The sequence below is a fragment of the Malurus melanocephalus genome, unplaced genomic scaffold (assembly GCF_030028575.1).
Source record: "Malurus melanocephalus ecotype Western Australia unplaced genomic scaffold, MMel_1.1 scaffold_231, whole genome shotgun sequence".
Taxonomy (NCBI): Eukaryota; Metazoa; Chordata; class Aves; order Passeriformes; family Maluridae; genus Malurus; species Malurus melanocephalus.
The window spans coordinates 531,212-555,800 of NW_026623463.1; the positions used below are offsets into that span (position 1 = coordinate 531,212).

Below are 24,589 nucleotides of genomic sequence, written 5' to 3' on the forward strand. Positions count from 1 at the left end.
AAACAGGTGTACTTCGGCACATTTCAGGCCATTTYTGGAAGTAAAAATAGTATCACACTTGCTTAGATCCATCCATAAGTCAATCCAGTGGGAAATCTAGTTATTTCACCCCAACTGTTTGCCAAGGAAACAGAGTTCAAAGGCACTCAGCTCCRAACAGACACCCACCCACTAGTTAAGAGAGAGTGGATCAGCACAAATATTGGTGGTAGTTTTTTTCAGCCTCCCCAAAGCCAGGGATATCCTTCCACCATTCAAATAGATCAGCCCACATTTAGAAAGCAAAGTGATGAGACTGGAGAGGGGGAAGCAGATTTTAAAACTCAGTACCTGGCTTGCTGTCACAAGTGGAATACAAATTTGTTGTTTCGCTTCAACTACACATTGCATCTGTTCCAATTTCTTGTCTCTTTTTCCCCAACAAGTACCCATATCAGTGTTTTCATTATGACCTTAGTCAACCTGAAAGAAAAATAAATCCTCACTGGATTTCCCCTCACCGAAAACAACTGCTCCTATGACCTCTTAGGGGTTTTGATGTGTCAGATACTGCTCAGGACAAGATTTATTTCACAGAGCTGGTATTGCTTTCATACAAGAGCCTGTGCTCATACACAATCTGTACAGCTTCCTTTATGTATACAATTAAGATGGAAAAATTATACCATGCCAAGAAAGCTGTCTTGCCAAACAAGAGCCACCCCCTGAAGGGTATATTTAGAAATCAGAGGACAATTTAGGAAGAGAGTCACACAACATAAGCCAGAAGAGTAATGAAAAGTAGGGAGAGTGGGAGTTTCTTTCAGGTATTGAGCACTCCCAGACGGCACCAGTGAATACCCAGACCGACACGACTCTTTTTCACCTCACCAAGTAAAGCAAAACCCAACACTTACGCAGCATTTTTCATTCATCCGTCTCAAATTGCACTGCAAGGGGAGTTGAAGTGTTGGATTTAGCACCCCTCTCTGCAAATTGATGCCCAGAACTGAAGTTCAAGGTTGCAGAAGGGCAAACACGAGGGACAAATGCAGGCCATGGAGTGGTGTCAGCTGTTGTGGATGCTGAGTTTGGGCCTTCTCTTCCAGACTTGATGCAGCCCATCAGCCCTGWGCAGGCAGGGCAGCCCGTGGGGTCTGCCTGCTCTGTCATTTCCTTAGGGACACTGCTCCACAGCAGGTGTTTGTCACCAACAAGCARATGTGAGCAGCACACCCATTTCAGCCCATACAGTCCCAGCGCTGCTGAGGCCAGTGAGCACCGCTGGAGACCATCCAYCCCAACCTCCAGGCACTGCACCCTGCTCAGGGCTGCATCCTGTCAGCTTTTGAATGCCCCCAAGGATGGACATGCCACAACTTCTCTGGGCAATCTGTGTCAGTGTTTGACCCCTCCCACAGTAAAAATGTTTCTTCTGATATTTAAAAGATATTTCCTGTATTTCCATTAGTGTTGCTTTTCTCAAGTCTTGTCTGTGGGCACTACTGAGGAAATCCTGGCTACGTCTGCTTTATCTCCCCCRTCAGATATCCATCCACCTGGATAAAAGCCCACTGGGCCTTCTCTTCTCCAAGCTCTCTCAGCTTCTCCCCATAACTCCAACCCYTTCAGCACCTTTTTGGCCCTGCACTGGACTTGCAGTAAGTCTCTGCCTCTCCTACACTGGGCACTGGACCCAGCAGTCCAGATGCACATCACAGTGCTGAACAGAGAGAATGGATCACATCTTTAAATCTGCTGGTGACTGACCGCAACCCTTTGAGCCTGGCACTTCAGCAAGTGTTCAATCTACCTCATCATCGGCCCATATCTCACCAAAATCAACGAGGATTTCATAGGACACAGCATCAAAAGTCAAATCTACAGTGAGCAACATCCACTGCCCTCCCCTCAGCTGACYAAGCAAGTAATCTCTGTAAAAGACCATCAATTGATCAAGCATTCCTCCTTCATAAAACCATGCTGAACTAAACCCAAACACCTTCTTGTGTGGTAGATATTAGGAAGAAATCCTTTATYGAGAGGGTGGTATGAATTAGAATAGTTTGCACAGAGATTTCCAGGGATGCTTCATCCCTGGAAATGCTCATGGCCAGGTAGGATGGGGCTTGGAGCAGCCTGGTTTAGTGGAAGGYGCCCCTGCCCACGGCAGGGGTTTGGAACTGRATGATCTTTAAGGCCCCTTCCAACCCAAACCAYTCTATGGTTCAATTATCATCTTTACTATATCTGGAAATAGTCTCTAGGCTCATCTGTTCCACCTGCTGTRGGGCCAAGGTGAAGCTGATGAGCCTATAGGGCCTGAGATCCTCCTGAACTGATACTCATTTTCCTTCCAGTCCTCATTAACCTTCTCCATTTGTCATGTGATTTCACAGATAGTCAAGAGCAACCTCAGGATGATAGAGTATGGCAGATGAACAGTTTGGGGAATTCCAGTGCAGACTTCTGCCTTTGACAGAACAACCTGCCCAAAGATCCTGTATGTGTTCCTCAACATTTTTCAAACATCTAAGATCTGCTAGGACTGTATGACTGCCATTCTGAGTAATGACTGCACCACATGACTTGGATTAACAGTCACAGGGGCAAGGGGAAACACGAGGGACACCCAGTTGTGGCACAGAGGATCAGAGTGCTGGCAGCAGGGACAGCACCTCCCTTTGGAGCAGGGTTAATCAAACCACCCCCCCTCCTGTGCTTTCAAGGCACGGACTGCAACATGAACATGTAAAATCAGTTGCAAAAGCCCTCACTGACCAAGGAGTCACACAGATTAGAAATGCAGACCACCCGTTTCCCTTCCCCCCTCATGGTAGCACATATGATTTTGTTCACAGGCAAGTCTAAATTGCCTAAGCTGCACCTCCACAAATGAGTAGTCTTGATTTTTTTCTTCCCTCTCTCAGCTCTTCTAGCTCAGTAGGTGAGATGGGTTTAAAACAAACAAACACCAAAGCCCAAGGGAACTGAATTTAAACTAGACGCCTACAACTACATTTTCAGTAGCTAAGTTATAAAAGAAGAAAGATAAAAAATAACATTTCAGAAGTGTGAAGGTTGTCACTGGAATATTTTTATCTTAAGTGAGTCACAAAGAATGAGCACTAGGATTATTTTTTTCTTAATAACACTGCAAAAAAAAACTTAAAAGAAACTACCCCAAATCAAGACAATGAGAAAGCTAAAAGCTACACAAAGCTTACTAAAGACACTGGCTCCAGCAGCATGCCAGAAACAGGCTCTTCTTACAGACACAGAGAAGTATTTTATTCAATTGAACAAAACCCACCTCTGCTAACCCAGAGCAGAAAACCTGCAGGGACCAGAAAAGCCTGCAGGCATTGACAGCACCTTTCCTATACAAAGGCTGAATCCAAAGTACTAAGAAAGCACATCCTTGAYCAGCAGGAAGGGGTGTGTGAAGAAGTGGTCTGGAAGGAGAGGAAAACAAAAGTGGGGAAGAAGAAGAGACAAAGACCTCATGGACCAAGACTGCAATTCAGGGTTTGACATCACTGCAGTGTGTCTCCATGTGGCTATTATATGAGTTGGCAGAAATGGCTTGTGGTGAGAAAAACAGCAATTCTTCATGTATGCAACAAGTCCTAGGTTAAAACTTCTGGTTTATGCCAGGTACAGAACTCCCTATAAAGAAACCCACTTCTTTCTATCCATATGAAACAGACTTTTAAGATTTTTTTTCTGACAAAGTTTTTGACTTTGTGTGAAAGTTTAATATTCTTAAGTCATAATGATAACAGCATGAAAAATTCAGGGCAAAGGTTTTGTCTTTTTTAATACAAGGTCAAAATGTACAGTCAAAGAAAGCTCTGATAAGACACAGGGTTGTTTAAAGTGCAATTTAACAGCAAATTTAAGACATCCATCTCTTTCCCTGCAGCTGTTACTTATGCTTTCAACAGCACTGGTACCACTCCACTGAAACCGGGTTCTGCTCGAGTGCCAGATCTCCGTGGCTAAGTGTTCTTTGTTGGTATTTTCACTGCAGTAAAACTGCAAGAGCCARAGGCAAGTCAGTGAGATTGAGATGGCTCGTGAGATCATCATGGGAAGAATGAATCATCTGCCTTGGAAAATATAAATGTTTATCATCACTGCTTCTATTCTGCCCATATATTCTTGAGACACGCAACTTTTACAAGGGGGTTGGTATTTATATAATTCCATAAATTTAGACAGTGCATTACAAACACAATATGTAGTTGTAGTTATAAATAGTGGAGCAGCAGGACAGAATTTTCAACTATTTCTTGTTTCCTATACTCCACAAATGAAATGTGTGACAAGTTAAGGAACTAAAGGAAAGAAAATACAGCTATTAGGCAATAAAAAAGCCCCACGTGAGTCTCCCTATTTCAGCTGGTGGAATGGAAGGCTAGACTTCTACCAAAGAAAAAGAAACTAAAGCCAGTCCCTGAGAACTAACTGCAACATTTAACCATGACTAAAACACAAAGAGCAGATTCTGAAGCGGAGGTTTTGAGAATAGATTACTTTTGTGGCATGTTTTCAGCGTCAATGTGACAAACTAACACCTGCCCTTGACAAGAAGCATTCTGGCAAACAAATGCACAGTATAATCAAAAGGCTAAATTTGTTTCTAAACCTTGGCTGATGCTTTTTCTTAGTGCTCACAACACTGTGTATGTATGCACAAACCCATGAAAAAAACCCCAATCACTGGCTGCTGTAGGAGCATTGAAACAATGTACTAAGGCATTCTTCCTGAAGGCCAACTTTTAAATTCCCAATGTCTGTGAGAAAAGTAACCAGTAACTCTTAGTAAACTTTCTCAGCCTTCATAATAATATTGAGGGTTTGCTTCAGGAGTTAATTTGGCAGGCAATAACTGTAACAGGAGTTAAGGCCAAAGGCTCAGTATGGAGTACCTGAGATCAACCAACAACCCAGCACGGATGCAAGCAGTTACAGTATCTTTCTTTCTTTATTTTTTAAATAAGTAAAGCCTGTGCCCTCATTTCTATTTCTCTGCTCAATCAACAAATTATTTCAGGGAGGAAGAGACTCTTGGTACAAGAAGTATTTTTTGAACCAGGTCAGTTATATCTTCCATATCTTACAGTAAAATAATGTGTGCACTGAATTAYCATTTTGAAACTACACTGAAATACTTCTGGACACTCAAGACAGTCCACACACCCACCAGATTGTGACTTCACATGAGGAAGATCCATCCTACTTGGCTCTGGTGATGGACTCACACATGTTTCATAAGAAGCTAAGACACTCAGAATTCCAAAAACCTAGAGTGGGGATTTCTACCTACTCTAGGGAAGGTCATACAGTAYGCCACTGCTGCCTTTGTGCCATGTGGAAATGGAATTACTCAACATGTTTTCCAATGAAATGGAACACCTTGGGCAGAACAGATCAGGAAAGTGATTTTAACAGCTCTCARTATAGACTTTAATAATTTTTGGTTACACTGATGTCTTTCAAAAAGCATCAGCTKGGTAGAAAATGTGAGCCTTTGCTTTACTGTCCACCACAGACAYCCTCTACGGTGCTCCTTCACACTGAATTGATGGGGCTTCCCACGTGTCCTCATCTACCAATTCAGCCATCTGTGAAGTCTGATCCACAGGTTCTTTCTCACTCTGGGTTATTAATAATGCATCTTCTTGTCCTCCTTCTAACTGAAGGCCAGAGCTACAAGAACAATTCRATTCATCGGGTTTGTCCACCGGAGACTCTGCTGTAGTTGTAGAGAACTGTTCAGTTTCTGCTTCAGCCTGTKGTTCTGTTTTATTATGAAGTCCAAACATGTTATTTCTGATGAGGTATCGAACACACTGCAAAATCACATTCCTTTCATGTCGAATGTCCTGGGCCAGCAACTGGAAATTTAAAAAAAAGAGAAGATGATGCGCATTTCCCTCAATTGCTCTGTACACAACCATAGCAAAATGTACTGATCTACCCAGTAATTTCCAACAWCCTTCCATTTAAACAGCTGGCTCTTCCACACAGGTCCTGGACGCGTGGGGCTGGAGATATGGGACAATACCAGAGATGATGATGTTCTCATATCCAAACTGTAATACCAGGCCATGCATTCCAGCACATCAGGGTAGCAGGTCTATTAGCATATTTTAAACTTTYTAAGTTATACTGTATCTGCAATTTAATATCCCATGCATCTTTAATTCAAATCCCCTCTGAGCAGAAGATAAACACAAGGAAAGGATATCTTTCATCAGGTACCAGACAATGGATTTAAACAGCAGTAATTGGTTTGGGCTATAATACACTAGCCTAATTCAGTAGCTTAATCAAYGTGCTAGAGGCCTCCCTTCTGTGACTTTAACCTCACTGAAGTTCATTTTGGTAGTAGGAAAARGAAACCTAACAGCCAGAGAGCTGAACGAACTTTTTTCACTGTGAGAGTCATCAGAACTAGTACTCTGAACAAACAYAAAATCTGAGGCAATTGGCTAAATCTGTAACTGTGAACATCTGCAGAAGAGCTGTATTACACACCGTGGAAGATCTGGCTGAGTTTGGCTTATAATGTCACTGAGAAGCTTTTTTTGTTGTTACRAGTTTCAAAAGTGGTTTAACCAGATACTTTTAAGTCTGAATACTTCTACTTAGACTAGGTGCTAAGAGGCATTACAAGCAGATGACACCTAAAATAAGCCTTCAGGAACCTTCTGAATTAGGAGATGTACTTCAGGCCAGACAAGGGACAGCACAGTGATACTCTCTTTGCCCAACTGGAATAAAAAGTAAATTCCCAAACAGCCAAATTAAGGCAGATGGGCTGCACCAATCATCCTAYCAAAGACTGCATCTTTGTATTTTATTTTTAATGCAGGAATAGCTATCCGTAGAATGACATTACACCAGCTTTTGATTTTGTCAGCATAGAGAATGACTAAATACACATTAATGCTTGCATGGCTACAATAAACACATTTCAGTAGTGCCCAAGCTCACAGCCGGACGACTGTCGAGAGATATCTGCAGCTATTCTCCTACCTCCTTTTTTTTTTTTTTTTAAGCACAATTTCATTCATGCAACATCCTTTTTTTAGCATTCTAATTCACTTTCTGGATGCATTTTGTAAAATTTCAACCTTGCTCCCTCTCAAGGCTTTTACACACTGACCATTTCTGATGAGAGTGGAAGCCTACCTGCAAAGCTCAGGCCCTCCTCTGTGATTCACAGCCACAGTACACGTTCTTAAACAACAGCTTTGAACAATTTGAAAAAGAGAGAAAAACCTCACTGAATCCAATTTTAAAAATGGACTATACTGGCAAGCTTCAACTCAGGTTTCCTATGTTCTGCCAGCTTCTCTCAGCATGTGGAACTTCATCTGACTTTCTTCCAGAGTTGTCACTGCTTTGATCACCAACAACTTTGAAGAGCAAGTGATAAAGGCAACTGCATGCTTAGGGAGCTACACAAAGGACAAACACTTTCTTTTCAGTCACTAGGAACTTTAATTCTTGGCAGCAATGGTACTATGTGCTAAAAAGACTACCAAGGGATTTCTCCCCCATCTGCAGCTTGGAATGTACCTTAGCAGGTATCTCTTGCCGCAACATCCTGTGCTATTTCAGAGCTCTGATGTCAGTGGCACCCTGCTTTCTCCCAGGTTTTGCCCACAGCAAGTTTTCCCTTGATGGAGGAGCTTTATGCTGACTATTTATAGAATCACAAGGGGTTGTACTGCTTTTGAGTAATAAATATAATAAAAGCTCCAAGGTTTTATCAGTGCTTTCTAGAGAAAGACACCAAGCTTTGTGGCCAAATGGATTGCTTTGTACTGCTACTGGGAACATCTTGGCTTGGACTCACCCCTACAAACCTTTCTGCCATTCTGAGACATCTGCTGATTTTTAAGGTGCTGTCTCTTCCTCAGATTGATTAAAACATGCCTAGAGAAGAAACACTTGTGCATGCACGTTTCAGCTCAACATCTTCTTCAACATGCACATTGAAGTACAACAGCTTCCCACTCTGCAGTTTAAGTCACCAACACACTTCTCAACAAGTCTCTTTGCAAAGAGATGCAAAAAGAACTGTGTGCTCCTCCAGCAGTGGAAGGTGACTGAACAGCAAAGCTGGGAGCAAAAAGATCAGATCAAGGAAGGCCACTGGGATTACACACAAACAAAACCTGCTGKATACTACCAAAGGGAAGGGAAGAGAAAGGAACAAAGGTTTTGCTCCTCGTGCAGCTCATTTCAGACAGATGATTCAGTTGTCATCTCTTGCTTCCCCAAGTCAGTCATTACCTGAATGCATCTCTATTTGTCTATTAAAGCATCTTCACCTTCTCCAAGGGAAATGCTCACTTTACTATTTTTAAGYCAGGCCCTGTGCTAACAGACTCTCTAACTTCCCACAGGGAAGAGGAGAACCACTCACAAACAGTTCTACTTTTGCACAGAAGGCATTATTTTAGCACTAAGACTCTTACCATTTCCAGCAGAGTKGGACGGCGCTTGGAAAGGGGAGGCAATGTCTTCCTGCCCCATTTATCAGGCCCTCTGGGAGGACGAGCATTTGAATTGGAGCTCCTYAACGTCGTGCCTGCACATTGCGAGCGGCTTTGATTCGGTTTCAGACTCTGAGGAACAGGAGYAGTTTGAGGCGTATTTCTGAGCACAGCCTGGTTTTTCTCAGCTTTTGTTGCCGACTTGACAGGGATTTCTTAAAGAAAAAGAACACACTTTCATCTCAAACTTAAAAGCCTCTTTAACATGCTCATATCCCCATGCACTGGCAGTTTGTTAGTACTATTCTTGCTTGCACAACCTGATGTGAAGATATTCAAGGTTTACTTTGAGGAAGGGAGGGTTTTGTTTGCTTGGGTTTTCTTTTTAAATACAAAGAATAATCTCTAAATGTTCACATAAAGGAAAACAAGGTATTTGAATTCTGTAGCACAGAAAGAAAAATTAAAGGAGTGAGACCTGAATGAGATTTTCAAACCTCTGCCTTCTTTCAGTTAAGAAGTACATTCCTTCACATTATAGCCTGCTGCAAATTTGGTTGCTGAGAAAATTGTGATATAGTTAGGACAGAGGATGCCCGAATTCAATTCACTGTCTGCTAGATGGTTTCTCACTTTGGGTAGGCCACTCAGGGCAAGTAAGGCATAATAAAGATCTGCAAAAACAAGCAGCAGCAGCAATTCCTCACCACACAGTGATGCATACACTCAGAGATGCGCAAAATCCAAGTAATGGAGAGTTCAAGTCTTACTGCAACACTCACCAACCTTCTACGGAAAAAGCCCTTACAGATGTGAAAATTAGTTCACAGAGTGACAATAACAGCTTTTTCCTGGCACTATTCAAGCATGATTTGATGCGAGACTGAAAACAGGTTCCTTATTTTCCCCCAGCTAGGGCAGAAAAGGCTTGGGAAATTTGATGACATGCAACCTAACCAAAGATACCTCATGCCTCCCCTCTCAACCCAGGATATGCTGCTGAGAAAGGGACAGCAAAAAAAGCCACCGTCCTGCTTGCAGTCATTATCACTGCAACGTGACACAGAGCAGAAGRGCAGAGGAGAAGAGCAGAGATTGTTTCTACACACCTTCGGGTTCACTGTCGGATGCGCTGCCATAGTTGACCGACAGTGAGCTAAGGGCAGAGGTCACCTGCTTGGGGACAACCGTCATTCCCAACCTCCCATCTTCCTCAGCTGCCTCATCCTTATCGGATTCTGCAGGGAAAGAAAAGSCAAGAGGGATTTTTCCCAACAATCCTGAGTGCCAACAGCCAACCTTGCTGTTAAATTCCCATCTCAGTACCACACAAGCCTGATGCTGGGCACCACTGCTCAGTGCATTGGACTGAGAGAAAACTCCCCACATTTGTCTACATTCTACAGACATGGTGGCAAAATGGTRCCTCCACTGGTTTATAGTCCTGCCAGCAAAGTTACACAAACAAAAAGTTTCCAGAACACAGGCTTGAGCTTTCTGTTTCCTTCTTTGCATACCAAATATAATTATAGGTTTTGCTATCAAGTGTAGGTAAAGAGAAAGAGAGGATTTCATAATATGTTTTGAAGTCTTGCTGGACTTAGTCCTATGGAGATGGAGAAGGACTTAGAAGCCAGTCAGGGGGAATTTAAAAAAATAAAAAAAAGGAAAATCAAAAAAATTTACCTATACAGTAAAATCATGGATTTGGGTTGTATATTTATTTTTTTTTAGTTTTACTTAGTTATATTGTGTTTGTTATTACTTGTTCTGGTTATATTTCTCAATCRTATAAAAAGTTGCAACTACCTTTAATAATGTGCAATAAGCAAATACCCCATTCCTTCTCTACCCTCTGTAACAGAAGTCAGTAGCTGTATTTCGGCATAATTAGAYGTTTTATCATTAAGTAAAACACAGATGCTGCAGGGAAATACAGATACATTTAAGCATAGTTAGGTTTCCCAACATGCAAAGTTTAGTGGAATAAACAAATTGCATAGGGATGCTGAGTTCTTGTTCTCACTAATTGAAGATTATGTTTTCAAGAGGAAAAACTCAGCATCAGACATCTTTCTAGGGAATGTATTCTACCCTTGTTGCTAAAAATAGCTAGAGCATAAATCAGCTTACATGCCATACTCTAAGAGTACTGCATCACTGCTGACTATATTATAARTAGTTACATCTGAARAATTTATATTGCTGCCTGCCAGCATGAGAAAACAAGACATGCTCACAAAAGAAAACAAAAAAMCAAAYCCAAAAAAAACTAAGCAGCAATACTTCAGAGARCACACACTTATGGAGAATATCAAGAGTAATAATACAGCAAAGAACAGAATTAAAAGAAAAATACTGACATTTTAAGTAATTTACTTAACTCATACAAGGAAATCCATTTGTTTTCACGTTCTAAATATTTTTATTTTCAAAACCACAAAGGGATATTTAACAGTCCTTAAAAAATAATTTGACTGTTCAAGTACTTCGTTCTTCTTCCAGCTTTATAAATACTTTCTTATCTCACATGTTAATTTACCAACCTARGTTGGTACATATCCTTTACACTATTGTACAATATTTACATCAGAATGTGTAATGCTGCACACAAACTTCATGTCAGACTTCCAAAATAGCRGCTAGCAAGCACAGGGTCTCAGCATTTACATTTCAAACAACTATTTAAAGTTCTCCAAGCTCCTTCATCTTACCAACATCACCGTTTGCCAGAAGACCAAGAGGGTCCACATCCTTCTCATATGCTTGGCCTGCCAAAGCATTTTGTTTTTCATCTTCCTTGTCRCACGTGCTGTTTTCTGGTCCATTGGCCTCATTTTGAGTTTTATGTGCATGATAATCACCACCATTTTTCCTAAATTTCTTCCAGAAAGGGCGCCATTGTCTTTTCCTGTGTCTTCCTTGGTGTCCAAGAGCCTCTCCATTTTCTGGAGGTTTCCACATCCCTTTCATTTTGCTGGAGAATAGAAACACAAAAYTCGTATATATCATAAGCTATGAGAATAAAAACAACTGATGTAACCAAATGGCTCAGGCCCTCGTTCAAGGTTCACCAACACAGAACAACTCTAGGGCTTATACTAGCTCAGCTAACATGAGGTGACAAGCCATAAAATCAGTCACACCTCTGCTCAGGCAGGGCAGTGGGACAAAGCTGGAACCTGAATGAACAGTTTGAAGTTCAGGACTTCTTAGCTTTTAACAAGGCCAAGGGTACATGGACCCTTGAAAGTTCCTTGATAATCTACAGTGTGAGGACATAGTGCTKTCATTTCAGATAACAAAGTCAGCAAATACCCTCTTCAGTTAAACATTTAAGTAATTCAAAACAGTGGTAACATGAAGTTAAAAGGAAAGAATCTACTATAAGCATACTTCCACTGCTTAAGTCTCTTTTTTTTTTTAGAGCACCAAATCCATGCAGCCATCTGACACCATCAGCTGCAATGACTACCTACTCCCGCCTCCAACTAACATGCCATTCATCTTTTCCATTCCAAGGAAAAGGAATAAAAGAMGTGCCCACCAGGATAATGCATTTTTAAAAACCTGAAACAAAATAACAAGCCTTAAAATACAGGAAGAGCACAGCATGCTGGTTCCACTTATCTTCCATGGCTCCATAATCTTCCAGGTTGCAGCAAGGTGCTAATATTTTCTGACAAGGGATTTATTTTTGTTTGTCCTCATTCCAATGTCTAAACAAGTCATTTGATACTCCATCCTTCTTGAGTTACATGAAATGCTTTTTTCACTGCTTCCACCTATGCAATTCTTCTAGGCCTCCATCATAGAGCCCTTTCAAGCCACCCACTACTTTGCTCATTCAGAAATGTTCCCATTACCTGCATTCCTCTCTTCCATGTTTTTTCGACTTTACTAAGCCCTTCTTGAGAAGGCAACAAGGCCTGTCATAGCACTCAAAATGACTTTATATTGCAACAAAACATATTTAATTTAGTTCTCCAGTCATTCYGTGACAGTGTCTATGCTGATTGCTCAGCCCTGATGGCGTCACCCACCACAGTGCTCCTGTGGCACAAGTGGCAAGCCACTGCCTTCCTGTGCATCAGTCCCTCTCCCACAAAAGAAGGCTAATATTAACTCCAGGGATTCAACTCCAACAAGACAGAAAACTGCATTTCTGAATTTGTAGAACCAGGCTCTAAATTCAGCCTGTTGTACAAACTAGAAGATACTGAGCAAATATAGGCCCAATTAGAGATGCTGTCCTTGACCAAAGGTTAACAACTTTCTCAGTTTTCTGGGGCCTCAAACACCCAGAAAGAAACCCCAAGGTCACAGACATCCCAACAAACATCAGCCTGGCATCTGCCTTCTGCTGCTCCCTAGTGAAAGACATCCTGCGCTTCACTCCACATTCAGAGAGGATGGAGAGCTGTGCACTGTTATTCAGGTCTTGTAAAACACCAGACAGACTTCCAAAGTCGTCCTTCTGCATCTCTAATCTCACACACRGGGATGCTGAGACTCAGGAGTTGTAAAGCACTTCAGAGAACCACAAATGGAAAATGCCATGGAAGTGTTAAGCATCTAATCCTTTCTAAATCTTACTTAGCTATTTGCTTTAATAGTCCAGCTTGCAGGGAACAAGCTGCCTTCTATTTTTGCCTCACACATCAGTAAATTTGCYAGATAAGCACCGATTCCAGAATCTTTACTGCAGATATACGAACCCAAAATGACAGCTTATGGACAGTTCACCAAGCCTAGAGTGCTTCCAGCTCAGGGCAGGGAGGAGAAAAAGAGAAGAAATTTCTAGAATCAGCTAGAGTAAAAAGTTGCTAAGTGAAAGTAAACAACCTGCAATTTTGAGGGGTTTTTCTTCCTAACAGTTTTCCAGATGTAAAGCTACTRACAATTGTCACAGTATGGAATTGCTGATGGACATTTAAGACAACTTGATGCATCTGACTCACAGCCACAAAAGTTAGCAAATAAAACCTGCAGACATCAAATAATTTATTACTGTGACAATGAAAACTCATCTTTGCTCTTACGAATCTCCAAACATTTACATGTTTGCAGCTTTAGCTTCAATGCCCAGGTTTGGTTCCTTGGGTACAAAGCACTCCTGCAACTTTTTATCCTTTGACAGAAGTTTTACTTGACTCTTCTATAAATATTTCCTTTCAGTCATAAAAGGCAACCAGTTGGACAGGGGCAGGTAAGTGCTGGAACTTCTGAAGCACAATGCTGCACCAAGGTAATTCACATTGTCCGCATTTAATAAATTATATTAACTTCTTATTCAGCACTAATTCAACCATTTTACCATGGTGCAAGTTTTGTTTTGTTTGCTGTCATCCCTTATACACAAAGCTAGGCAAACCCCAGCTTCATTTCCATGCAGCAGCAAATGGCATTTAGCAAGAGCCCCTTAGGACTGAGTCTGCTCCTTCCTTCCAGCTCATTCTAGTTTATAAATAAGTAATATTTTAGGAGTGTGGCTCATTATAACACTGTTTAAAAAAAAAAAAAAATCTTCCCTAGCAGGCCCTAAAGCCAAGCTAATGAAGTTAGCTGGTTCCACCTAACAATGAAACTGAGAGAAAAGAACAAAACCATAGTGAAAAACAATTTGTAAGGCAGAGAACAGAWAAAAATCCAAGACGAGTAAGCACTAGCTCAGAATATTGGTAGCAGATAGATTTAACTAAATTTCATGTAGTTTTCATTATTACTTAAGTTGGGTCACTTCTTTCTTCTGTCCTCCATCATCTTTTTTCCCCTCTTCACTTGATAGTGATTTGTTATCAAAAAACAGAGAGAGTAAGAAGTCAAATCTCCTGATAAAACCTCTGTTGGCCATTTTCAGGCAATAGAGGATTAAACCATGTGGAATCATTATGTCACATGACTTTTGTCCCCATTACCACTTTTTTCCACAGATCAAGATTATGCTGCTAATGAATAACCACTAGAATATGGTTTTCTCAAACAAGCCAGAATACCAGATTTTTATTTAATTTAATACCATTTATTGTTTAATTTAACTGAAGTGGACTTTGAAGTACTATGAAGGAAATAAAAGAATATTACATCTGCAGTTTGTCAAATGACCTGTTCTCTCTTAAAGGTCACTCGGGTTGTGTATACAGTGSAAGCTGTAAGTGCTGGGAGACCACAGTAAGAGAATTTCTGAATTCAGTAGGAGGAAGGCAACAAGCTTGGTTCAAAACACTTACCCAAACTGTTGGGTAGTCAGCACTTCTCCCCTTTCCTCCTTCTGCATCTGCATTTCCTTCTTCCTTTCAATGTTTGCCAACGTAGGAAAATTTCTAGAAGAGAAAAAATAGTTTCGGTTTTAATAGGCTCTTAAAGTATTCACTGTACTTTCTCAATTCCCCCTTCTTTACCAGCTTCCTCCATAAACACTACAGATTKTTAAAACTTTTCAAGGAAGTTTAACAGACTATTTCTTTCATAGAAAGGCATTAGTGAGGAAAAGAAACCTGAGCGCATTTACACTTACATATACATATGCAACAAACAAGAACAAAAAAATTTAAAAAAATCTACTGCATCAGCATTCTTAGATTTACCAACCCATCAAGCAAGGTACAGACAAACAGTTTGGTTACAGGCATGGACCCTCTGTTTGCCCCAACACATAAAAGCATGGTTYATTCCTCCAATTATATTTCTATGGAGCTTCAGTTGGATTATTTGAATGACATGCCTTTAGCAAACTAACTGCTGACTTCTTGTAAACTTTAAAAAAAAAAAAGTTATAGGAACAGTTTCTGGGTGCACCAGATTCTTTTAATGTGACAGTYAGGGAAAAGCACAGAAGTTCCTTCTCGAGCAACATTCAGCATTGTGCTTGTGCACTGACCTCTAGTTCACCAAAATCACTGCCCCTTTTTAATTCCAGGTTCAAGAAAAATTGCCAAATCATGCAGATGAAAAGACATATACTGTTACAACCATCTCCCAAACAATCTGTTCTCTTCCATTCCCCACCCCCCCAACATCCTTCCTTCCAGACAAGCGCCTCGCTGGTTCTAACCCGCAGAGCCTGTGTAGCAGGCTTTTTACCATCAAAGCCCAAAAATGGCTGCACTACTTGCTCTGTAAACATCAGCCAGCTAAATCCCAGCGCTTTGAGATAAAGGTGGTAAATGAGAAACACATGCTCCCCCAGCTTCTGGATAGAAACACAAATCATAAATATTTGATGTCTATTAAAATGGAGTAAAGAGAAACTTGCAACAGCTTCTCACTACACATAGCCATCAAAAAAGACACATAACTTTCTTTAAATATTTAATCTTATCACAGGCATTTTCCCCATATTACAGCATGAATTCTAAGTGTCACATTGATTCAAGACATCTTCAAGGGAAAAAGAGAAGCATTTTCTACATGACAAACTTAAATACACTAYAGAACTTGTCTCCTTTACGAGGACTTGAACATAAGCTGTCAACATCTATTTTCATTGGATTTATCCCAGAAATCTGCCATTCAGCTCAAGTGAGTACAGGAATATGATGTTTTACCTCTGCTTTTCCCTGTTAGTTACATTTGTTCATCCATGTTCTAATACACCCAGCACACAGCAAATGTGCAGTGAACTCCTTTATCTCAGGAGCTTCACACTGACAAAGACCCCTGTGCTTGGCACCTCTCTGCAGTTTTAGGATAAGGTGCTTTCCTCCACATACAAAGGCTCCCAAGAAGGACAGCAAACTACAAAAGAAGTAGCTACGCTCAAAATCCCCAACCTTGTTGTAGAGACTGGGGAGGTGTTTCAAATATAAAGGAAAACCCTACATACTAGAGCAAAGGAGCCTTCAAATGCTCCAGTACTTATGCTGATTAAGGACATATTCAGACACGCTCTCACAACACGATTTGAGACGTGACTGCCTCCCACTTTCATTCCTGTGAGTTACCACTCCCTCCACGAGCCACCGTCATGGACTGCACAAACRCTTTCGGTTCCATTCACTGCCAAGACTGACAGATTTCTCACCTAAACCACCCTTCCAGCTGACACAGGCAGTAACTGACAGCTGGCAAGAGCTCAAGTCACAAGTCCCAGTATGCCTGCAGAAGCACATCTGAAGGCATCTGTAGTGGCTGTGTTTATTTTCTCCAGCTCTTCTCAAATGGTAAACGGCATTTCACTCACTGCTTCTACCTCATGCCTCTACTGAGTGTCTCCACATAAAAGGCCACGTGCTTTTATGAGCTGATTTAGGTTTGCACCCTTCTGAGAGGGCAAGCCCTCTTCTTCTCCTAAGAAAACAACATTGTTAAAACRTTACCTACAAACACCACTGAAGTAGAAGTAGCCCAGTGCTTATGCCTTGCAAACAACTTGTCAGAGCTTGAATACAAACAACTTCATCAGTCCCCACACGGCTGTACAAACCTAAGCACCTTATTGTTTAGGTAGARTTAAACCAGGAGGGGATGGTCTGGCACAGCAGACTTCATGAAGCCAGTACTGTCTCAGAAGGCAGSCCCGTTTCATAGCAGCTGCAGTTCCCAGCCACAGACACTTCTACAATCCAAATGGAAAGTTTTTCAGACTAAATTGCCAGGATAGTATCAGAAAAGTGGTTTTCAAGCTAAGATGAGCATATTACATACACCCCAACAAAGTGAGACATGCAGGTAAAGGACATCCCAAGCTTCCAGAGACATGGAACAGTGACACTGAGCATAATCACTAACATGTGTGCCTTAGTGAATAGACTTTTCTCAATAAATGAGTGCACTAGCCAGGATCATGCATTTTTTTTTATAGGCCAGCATATTTTATCTTGCTCACATAAACATTGAAGTAGCTCTTGGTGAGCAGTGAAGAAACAGAGCTTTGCCAACATCCAACAGAAAAGAGACCTGTTTCTATAGCAGTTTACACAATGAATTCCTGAGTTAAGAGCTACACAAGTTCATAATTTTAATAGAAACAGCACTGCGACCAAAAAGCCTCAATAATTTCTTGAGCTTGTCTTTACTGCACATGCACAGCCAACAGCAAAGGAGACATGGATAGCCCAAAGGGAACAAAAATGACCCAACAGAGCTGATAAAATCCTGGCTTAACTTTGCCTCATCTAATTTAACCATATGTTAGCTGAGGCAGTTTTATTGCTAATACATCCCAACAGATCACAGTAAACTTTATTGTATCTTTGTTTACCTTGATCTGCCAATACATTCCTTCTACTTTGCTTTGTCTTCTCTACTTTTACCAAGATTTAAGAAATTATTTTCCACATTACATATTTCACTACTACAATTCCTAACTACTCTAGGATTATCATTGTGCAACTAGAAAACCACAAATTAATAAAAAGTGGTGTGGTTAATGGTACTGGACTTCAATCACTAAGCACATGCTCACCCTATGAGATGCATTGCAAGGAAATACAACAGACAATGCCTATCTGAGAAAACCAACCCCGAGAGGTTAAAGAAAGGGGAGCAGAAAGGRGAGAATTTACAAGCAACACGTAAGCTCAAGAAAATCCTCTAATGTTAYATTAGGAGCTAAGCAAAACTAAATTTAACTATTCGCTTCAACACTAAAGCAGTCTTGCCACATTCTTACTAATAACCATTGCTCAAGAAATGTTGGTGAGAAACAGATGGGCTGGCAGGACCCAGATCTCACTTGTGAAGTAGGGAAGACAGCAATACCTCATTCTGACACACTAAGGAAATGCATTGCAGATAATTCCCTTTAAGCTCGTGTTGAAGGAAAARTATGCTGAAGACAGCACATTTCTCAACACTTGGAAGGGACAGGACAAATCAAAACAAGAAAAGTTGATGTCAGACTTCACAACCATCTGTCTGCAAAACACAGGGAAATCCTGAGATCCCATGGAATTTCATCTCTATTGCTCTTTGCTTAATTAGATTTCTTGGCTCAGCAGGTTTAACAGGAAAACAGCATTCTGACCCAGCATGCTTCATCCAGAGGTACTCCTTAGCTCTCCCCCTCCTCTTTCCTCTAGGAGAGTAAGGTTACACTTGAAACACAAGCTCTTTCTTAAAGATTTTAAACAGGATACACGATTGAGCAACACAGCAGCTAATTAAGAAGAAAAATCTCAACTCTGCAAGTAATTATTTATAACGGCTGAAAGAACAAGCAAGACAGGATGCAGTATGGAAACACACATATTAAATCACTGCAACCTAATAAGAAAGAAACTCTTAATGACCTAAAAAGATTGATTCTGAGRCTGGAGCTTCTAGAAATAAAAAGGTTTTTTCTTGTCTCCATAAACCTAAACTGCCTAATAGCTCAGGCTCCCTCTGGTGTCCTTTTTTTCTGTACAATGCAATGTTTACTGTGAGTCAACAACAGACCTTCAGTACTAAACTGCTGCTTTGCTGGCGACCCAATTAATGCYTGACAAAAGTTCCAGCTGGCTTTCTCTCTCCGCCTGCCTCCCTCCCCCCCTTTTTTTAATTAAAAAAAGAAGGATGCTCGTAGGGCTTCCTTGCTGTACAAAGAGTAACAAAAGCCACCCAGGTAGTCATTCTACACCCATCCATCACAGCTAAACACGATGCCCGCAGAAGGCCTGAAATACCAAGATAAGGCACTGCACTACGCCATCTAGTGTCCTTGGCTCAGTCCTCATCCCATTTCTGCTTTCTGGCTGGTGTCTGTGACACACGACTTTACTTCCTTTGATTTTACTGTGCTGCTGAGCAAAGGTTTTGAGCAAYGTTGTATCAGAGCCAAATTATATCCATCTGTAAAACCAACAGTATTTACCATGAGATCCCTCAGAAACTCAGCAAAACCATCTTAGGCAGAGCATCACCCTTACACACAAGCAGAGATAAAGGTTGCTGTGACTCCCAGTATCCACTCCCCATGGTGCCTTWACCACAATTCTACACTCAATTCCCACTTCCCTGATGTTCTAGTATACAGGGGAGCACATAATGACATATACACCTTAAACATCATTCCAACACTTAAACCTCAGCATCAGCTGCTAGACAGGAACTCTCCAGAATTCCTCCCAAAACAGGAAAGTGCATGAAAAGCAGCAGACTGATGCMAAGACTGCACACAAGTACTGATCCTTTTCCTTGGAGCTCCTGTTAGAAAATTAGGTCATCGAAAGACACAACAGCAGTATGTAAACTGAAAACAAATAAAAACAATCCCTCATGCATCTTTTGAACAACAGGAAATCTTGGAATGAAAACTAATCAAACAATAAAACTTGCCTAATCAAACCCCAAACTTGTATTCRCACAGATCACAACCGATTTTTGTCTGGTTAACGATGGCATTTTAAGCATGAGAGAAAATAATTTCTTGTTTCTGTATCAAAAATGCCTTTTTTTCTTTGAAGAACCTATGTATTATTTTCATTTGTAAAAAATGAACAGCAGGYGCAACAGTTGACTGCTGTGAAGTACTGACATAGTGGTAAGATTTCCCTTTGCCTTTCTGAAATTTGCAGAAAAGCTGAAACCATGTCCAAAGGAAAATTAAAACTTGAAGGAATGAACTTACATGGGGAGAAACTTTTCTTCTCCATACAGAAAAATATGGATGGAATGCAGTTWAAAAAATCTACAATAAATTCATTTTTCATTTTTAACAAAAACTGTAAAATCTTACTAAGGAAAGTCAGTCTTAAAGCAAGAATGCATTAACAATGCCTTCTGACATGAATGCAAGGTGGATACATCAATAAGACTGCATCATAAGACTGGGTTTATTTCCACTAAAAAAAAAAATCCCATGTGACCCACTGACCTAATGCATCACCACTAATCTCAAAATCAAATTTTTATGACCTCCTATTCTGTACATAGGCCTCTTGCTCATGTTTACTCATGCACTGATCACTTGCAAAATTATGAATAGAAGTGAGAGAAGCCTCCTGCATCTTTCTCCTCATGGAAAAGTGTCAATTTTAATCTGTTCAACTCTGAGGAAAAAAAAATAATCTGTAAGATAAACACTTCAATCCTGGTCAACAGAAAGAAGTTATACCCTCTCACATCACTGAACGAGAAATAATGAGAAATACTGCTTACAGGAGAATTTTACCTTGCACCCTGCAYACAGTGTAAGTTAGACTACCTGAGAAAGTATCATTCATGGTTTCTGTTCTCTTTCACTAGAAAAGCAYCAAGCAATGCAGAAAGCCCTTAAAAATTAGGAAAACACCCTGGTGGGGTGTGGGGTCTGCTGGGACAACTTATGGTGGGGAAATCTGCACACATTATTATTATCATACTCAGTACAACAGTTCCAAATTTTTTAGCTATTAAAATAACCCTTTTATATCTTTTGTTATTTCTGACCTAAAACGTGATTAGTGATCAGTCTAAAAGGAATGAGGCATTCAGCTAAGCTGGGGTACCAAATCAAGCATCTGAGAAAACTGCTTCCTTCTCAGCTGATACTTTGCCTTTCATTATAATCTTCTCCTTTATTATGGCCTCTGCACCTCACAGTCTCATGGCTCAAGCATTCTTACACAGATCACTACTGCAGGAGTTTCACAAGGTCAATGGAACAGCAGCAACAGCAAATTCTGTGCTGCTCCTGCCTGTCAGCTGTCATCTAATGATCACACAGAGAAAATACAGTAAAACAAATTCATAGGCCACAAGTCTTACCTTTTTCTTTCTTCTCTCCATCTAGCAATCTCTTCTGGACTATCTAATTTTATTCTTTTAGCACCAGGTGCATGTGCCTAAGAAAAAAGTATTTCACAGGTGTTTAAAATGGGAAGAAGAAACACAAGTTAAAAAAGAAAATATCATTATGTCAGTATTCCACAATGTTTTCATCTCCAGAACTGGTGAGACTGTACACAGAGATGATAAAAAGAACCCATTAAGAAAACCCCATAGTATTTAATGTATTTTTATCCACGGTATTGTCCTAAAACAGATTCTCCTCAGAGGTGATACATTTTCTTTCCAGATGAATGAGAAGTAACCACTACAGAATGAGAAAAGGGGCTATGGTAAAGATGGCACAGACTCGTATTTCGGACACAGAGGGATACCTACATTCTTCCAGTGTATCTGAACAATCTTCTCATGTGCACTGAAACTGCAACCTTCTTCTGTGCACTGCAATATAAGAGGGYGAAGTTAAAACACACCAATTTATACAAATTATAAACAAGCTTTTGAGCACACTTCAAATAAACTCAGTGTTTGTTGCCTGTACAGTTTGTTACACGGGCTGTGTAAGCTAACCAGTTTGCAAAGGTGACTGTAAAAACAGCAAATAGGGATAATGTACTTTGAAACTTAATCTGATTTTAGAATAACCAGTGTGGCCAATGTATCTAATAACTGAGAAGAAAAAAAATTTACCTAAGATAAAAATTTGCAAGACCCTCCAATTGCAAATTTTGATAATTTTCAATTAAAGCTGATTTTAAAAATATTTTCCACATAAAAACTGTACATGCTATACTGAYGTCAATGAATTAATTCCTATGATTTGGCAATACTTCACAAGAAAACAGTTTAAAAGGCTTCAGTAATAAAACCAAAAAATACAACTGACACCTCCCCTATATACAGCATTCAGAAAAATATCCCACTAATACTTGACAAAGCTCTCAAATCTCTTTCCTATGCCTTCTGTTCAAAGAGTGACTTTGTGTCAGGCACAAAGGTAAAAATCAAAGCGTGAATAAAAGAAGCCAAACTCATCAACCTGTTTATGCTGTGAAATATGTTCATCATACTTCTCCTGGTTTTTATAGCCACGGTCACAGGTATCACAATAATGAGAGAAAACTGGCTCTTTTTTCTTTTTGGTCTGCAGGGAAAAAAAAAAAAGAAATAATCTCAAGATTGCAGTTACAAAATACTCCTAATCTTATTTAGTTGTGAAACACTATCAATAGTATTTGTGTTAATAAAGCCATCAGTTATATATTTCAAAAGTTTCAAAGATAAGCTAACATAACATGAAAGTGAAGACCAAATTATTTAATCTTCTRAACCAAGTGCCCTGCATTTAAAGTCTTCCCACTACTACTTTTCAATCAGTTATTGCTTCTGGAAGCACACCAGCCTGCTGGCACAGACTTACTTAGAGCTGTGAGAATTAGGCTAAAGCCCCTACTAAGACAGGCCCTGACTGTTCTCCCATGACAGGTACTTGTTCAGAGGGCAGCACAGCTCGTTCCCTCTCCCACTACACACATCAGGGTCATCTGGCTGKCTGGTCTTGACCATGCAACAGAGAACTCATGTAATTTAGGCAGTCAGGCATCACCACAGTGAGGTGACATAAAGCTGGTTGACATATATCTTTCAACAGGCCCAAGATTTACAAACTGTTATGTCTGCTCTCTGTAAGGGCAAACATGTTAGAGAGGAGAAAGGGATCTCTATAGTGCCTTGGACCAAGTTATTAGACTGACATAATTACAGAATTATTTGGGAGGGAAGGGACCACCCAAGATCATCTGGTTCCAACCCCCCCATCATACAAAGGGACAATCTATCACTAGATCAGGCTGCTCAAACCCCTATCAAATCTAGCCTTCAGCACTTCCAGAGACAGGGCACTCACAGCTTCTCTGTGCAATGTGTGGCAGTATCTCATCCCCTTCGTAGTAAAAAATGTCCTCCTTGTGTCCAGCCTAAATCTACTCTGCTTCAGTTATAAACTATTAGTCCTTGTTCTGTCACAACAGGCCCTAACAGAAAGCCTGTCCCCATCTTTCTCCTAAGTTCACTAAAGTATTGAAAGGATGCTGCAAGGTTCTTCCTGAAGCCTTCCTTTCTCCAGGCTGAACAACCCCAGCTCTCTGTCTTCACAGGAGTGGTGCTCCACCCCCGGATCATTTTCGTGGYCTTTCCCCCGGACCCACTCCAAAGGTGCATGTCCCCTACACACTAGGGACCCCAGTCCATACCTTTGGCTTGTTATTTTCTTCTGGACAACGTTTATTAAATGCAGGCACTKGCTTGCCCTGCCACTTCTGGGAGAAATTACCCTTTCCACCTTCAGAACAGAGAAAAAAAGAGATGAGCCATTCACAGTTACAGCTAACAAAACACCCCTCTCCTACCTCGGTGGGCAGCGAGAAGGGTSTAGGAAAGACCCAAGAGGGAAGAGACGGGGAAATCCTCCAGCCCCAAGGGTTCAGGACAGCCCMGGGGCCTCTGCCTACGTGGGGTGGGAAGAAGCCCATGGGCCCAGGAGACGCCTTCTCCCCGGCCCCTCACCAGCGTGCGGGCCCTGCGGTCGCGCTCCGTAGGCAGGCGGGAACCAGGCGGCGGGCGAGGTGTAGCTGTTTGGGGGAAGGAAGCTCTTGGGCTGCGAGTAGCTGTCCGTAGGAGGGTAGCCCTCGGCGGGCTGGGGGTAGCCCTCRGGCTGCGAGTAGTGGTCGGGCTGGGGGTAGTTCTCTGCTGGAGGGTAGCTCTGGGCAGGCTGGGAGTAGCTGTCGGCGGGAGGGATGCTCTGGGCGGGCTCGGAGTAGCTCTCAGCGGGTTGCGAGTAGGACTCGGCGGGCTCTGAGTAGCTCTTGGGCTGCGAGTAGGGTTCGGCGGCGGCGTAGGTGCTGGGCGGCGGGTGGCTGTCRGGCGGCGGGTACCGGCCGGGCGGCGGGTAGGGCCCGGGGGCAGCCCAGAAACTCGTGTCCCAGGAGGGCGGCGGGCAGAAGAAGGGTGGGGGGATACCCGGCGGAGGCAGCCCGGGCGGGRGCGGCGGGTACCAGGCGAAGGGGTTCATGTCGGGCCCGGAGAGGCCGCTCGGATACGGACCCCGCTCCCGACGCGCTCGCACCACCACGTGGGGCCGTCCGGCGGCGGCCGCTAAACGCGTCACGTCCGGTCCGAGGCACGGGRACCCGGCCGCGCGGGAGTGACGTCATCCGGGAGCGCCGCGGCGGCGGGGGCTGGGGAGAGGGGCGGGTGCGCCATGGCCCGACAGCTCATCGGGCCCGCACTGCCGCCCGGCTTCCTGCGCCGCGCCGAGACCGAGACCGAGACCGAGCCCCAGCCGGCAGAGGACTCCGGGCAGGGTGAGAGCACAGCGATGCGCCGGCGGTGGGATAGCGGGGCTC

The 24,589-nt window shown here is 42.0% G+C and overlaps 2 protein-coding genes across 2 annotated transcripts in view; one reads left to right on the top strand and one right to left on the bottom strand.

Moving 5' to 3' along the window:
- Nucleotides 1-3,054: 3,054 nt before the first annotated feature.
- On the bottom strand, nt 3,055-24,412 carry NUFIP1 (nuclear FMR1 interacting protein 1). The gene is given in 12 exon segments (XM_057374748.1): nt 3,055-5,882; nt 8,478-8,710; nt 9,605-9,733; nt 11,210-11,472; nt 14,726-14,818; nt 21,165-21,241; nt 21,564-21,626; nt 22,225-22,329; nt 23,438-23,526; nt 23,751-24,296; nt 24,299-24,325; nt 24,328-24,412. Coding segments are annotated over 12 exon segments (2,034 nt in total). The 5' UTR covers nt 24,398-24,412; the 3' UTR covers nt 3,055-5,543.
- GPALPP1 (GPALPP motifs containing 1) overlaps nt 24,391-24,589 on the top strand; it is a 20,933-nt gene continuing 20,734 nt past the window's right edge. Inside the window, exon 1 of the mRNA XM_057374749.1 lies at nt 24,391-24,547. Within this exon, the coding sequence (XP_057230732.1) occupies nt 24,445-24,547 (103 nt within the window). The 5' untranslated portion in view covers nt 24,391-24,444. The remainder of the gene's footprint in view (nt 24,548-24,589) is intronic.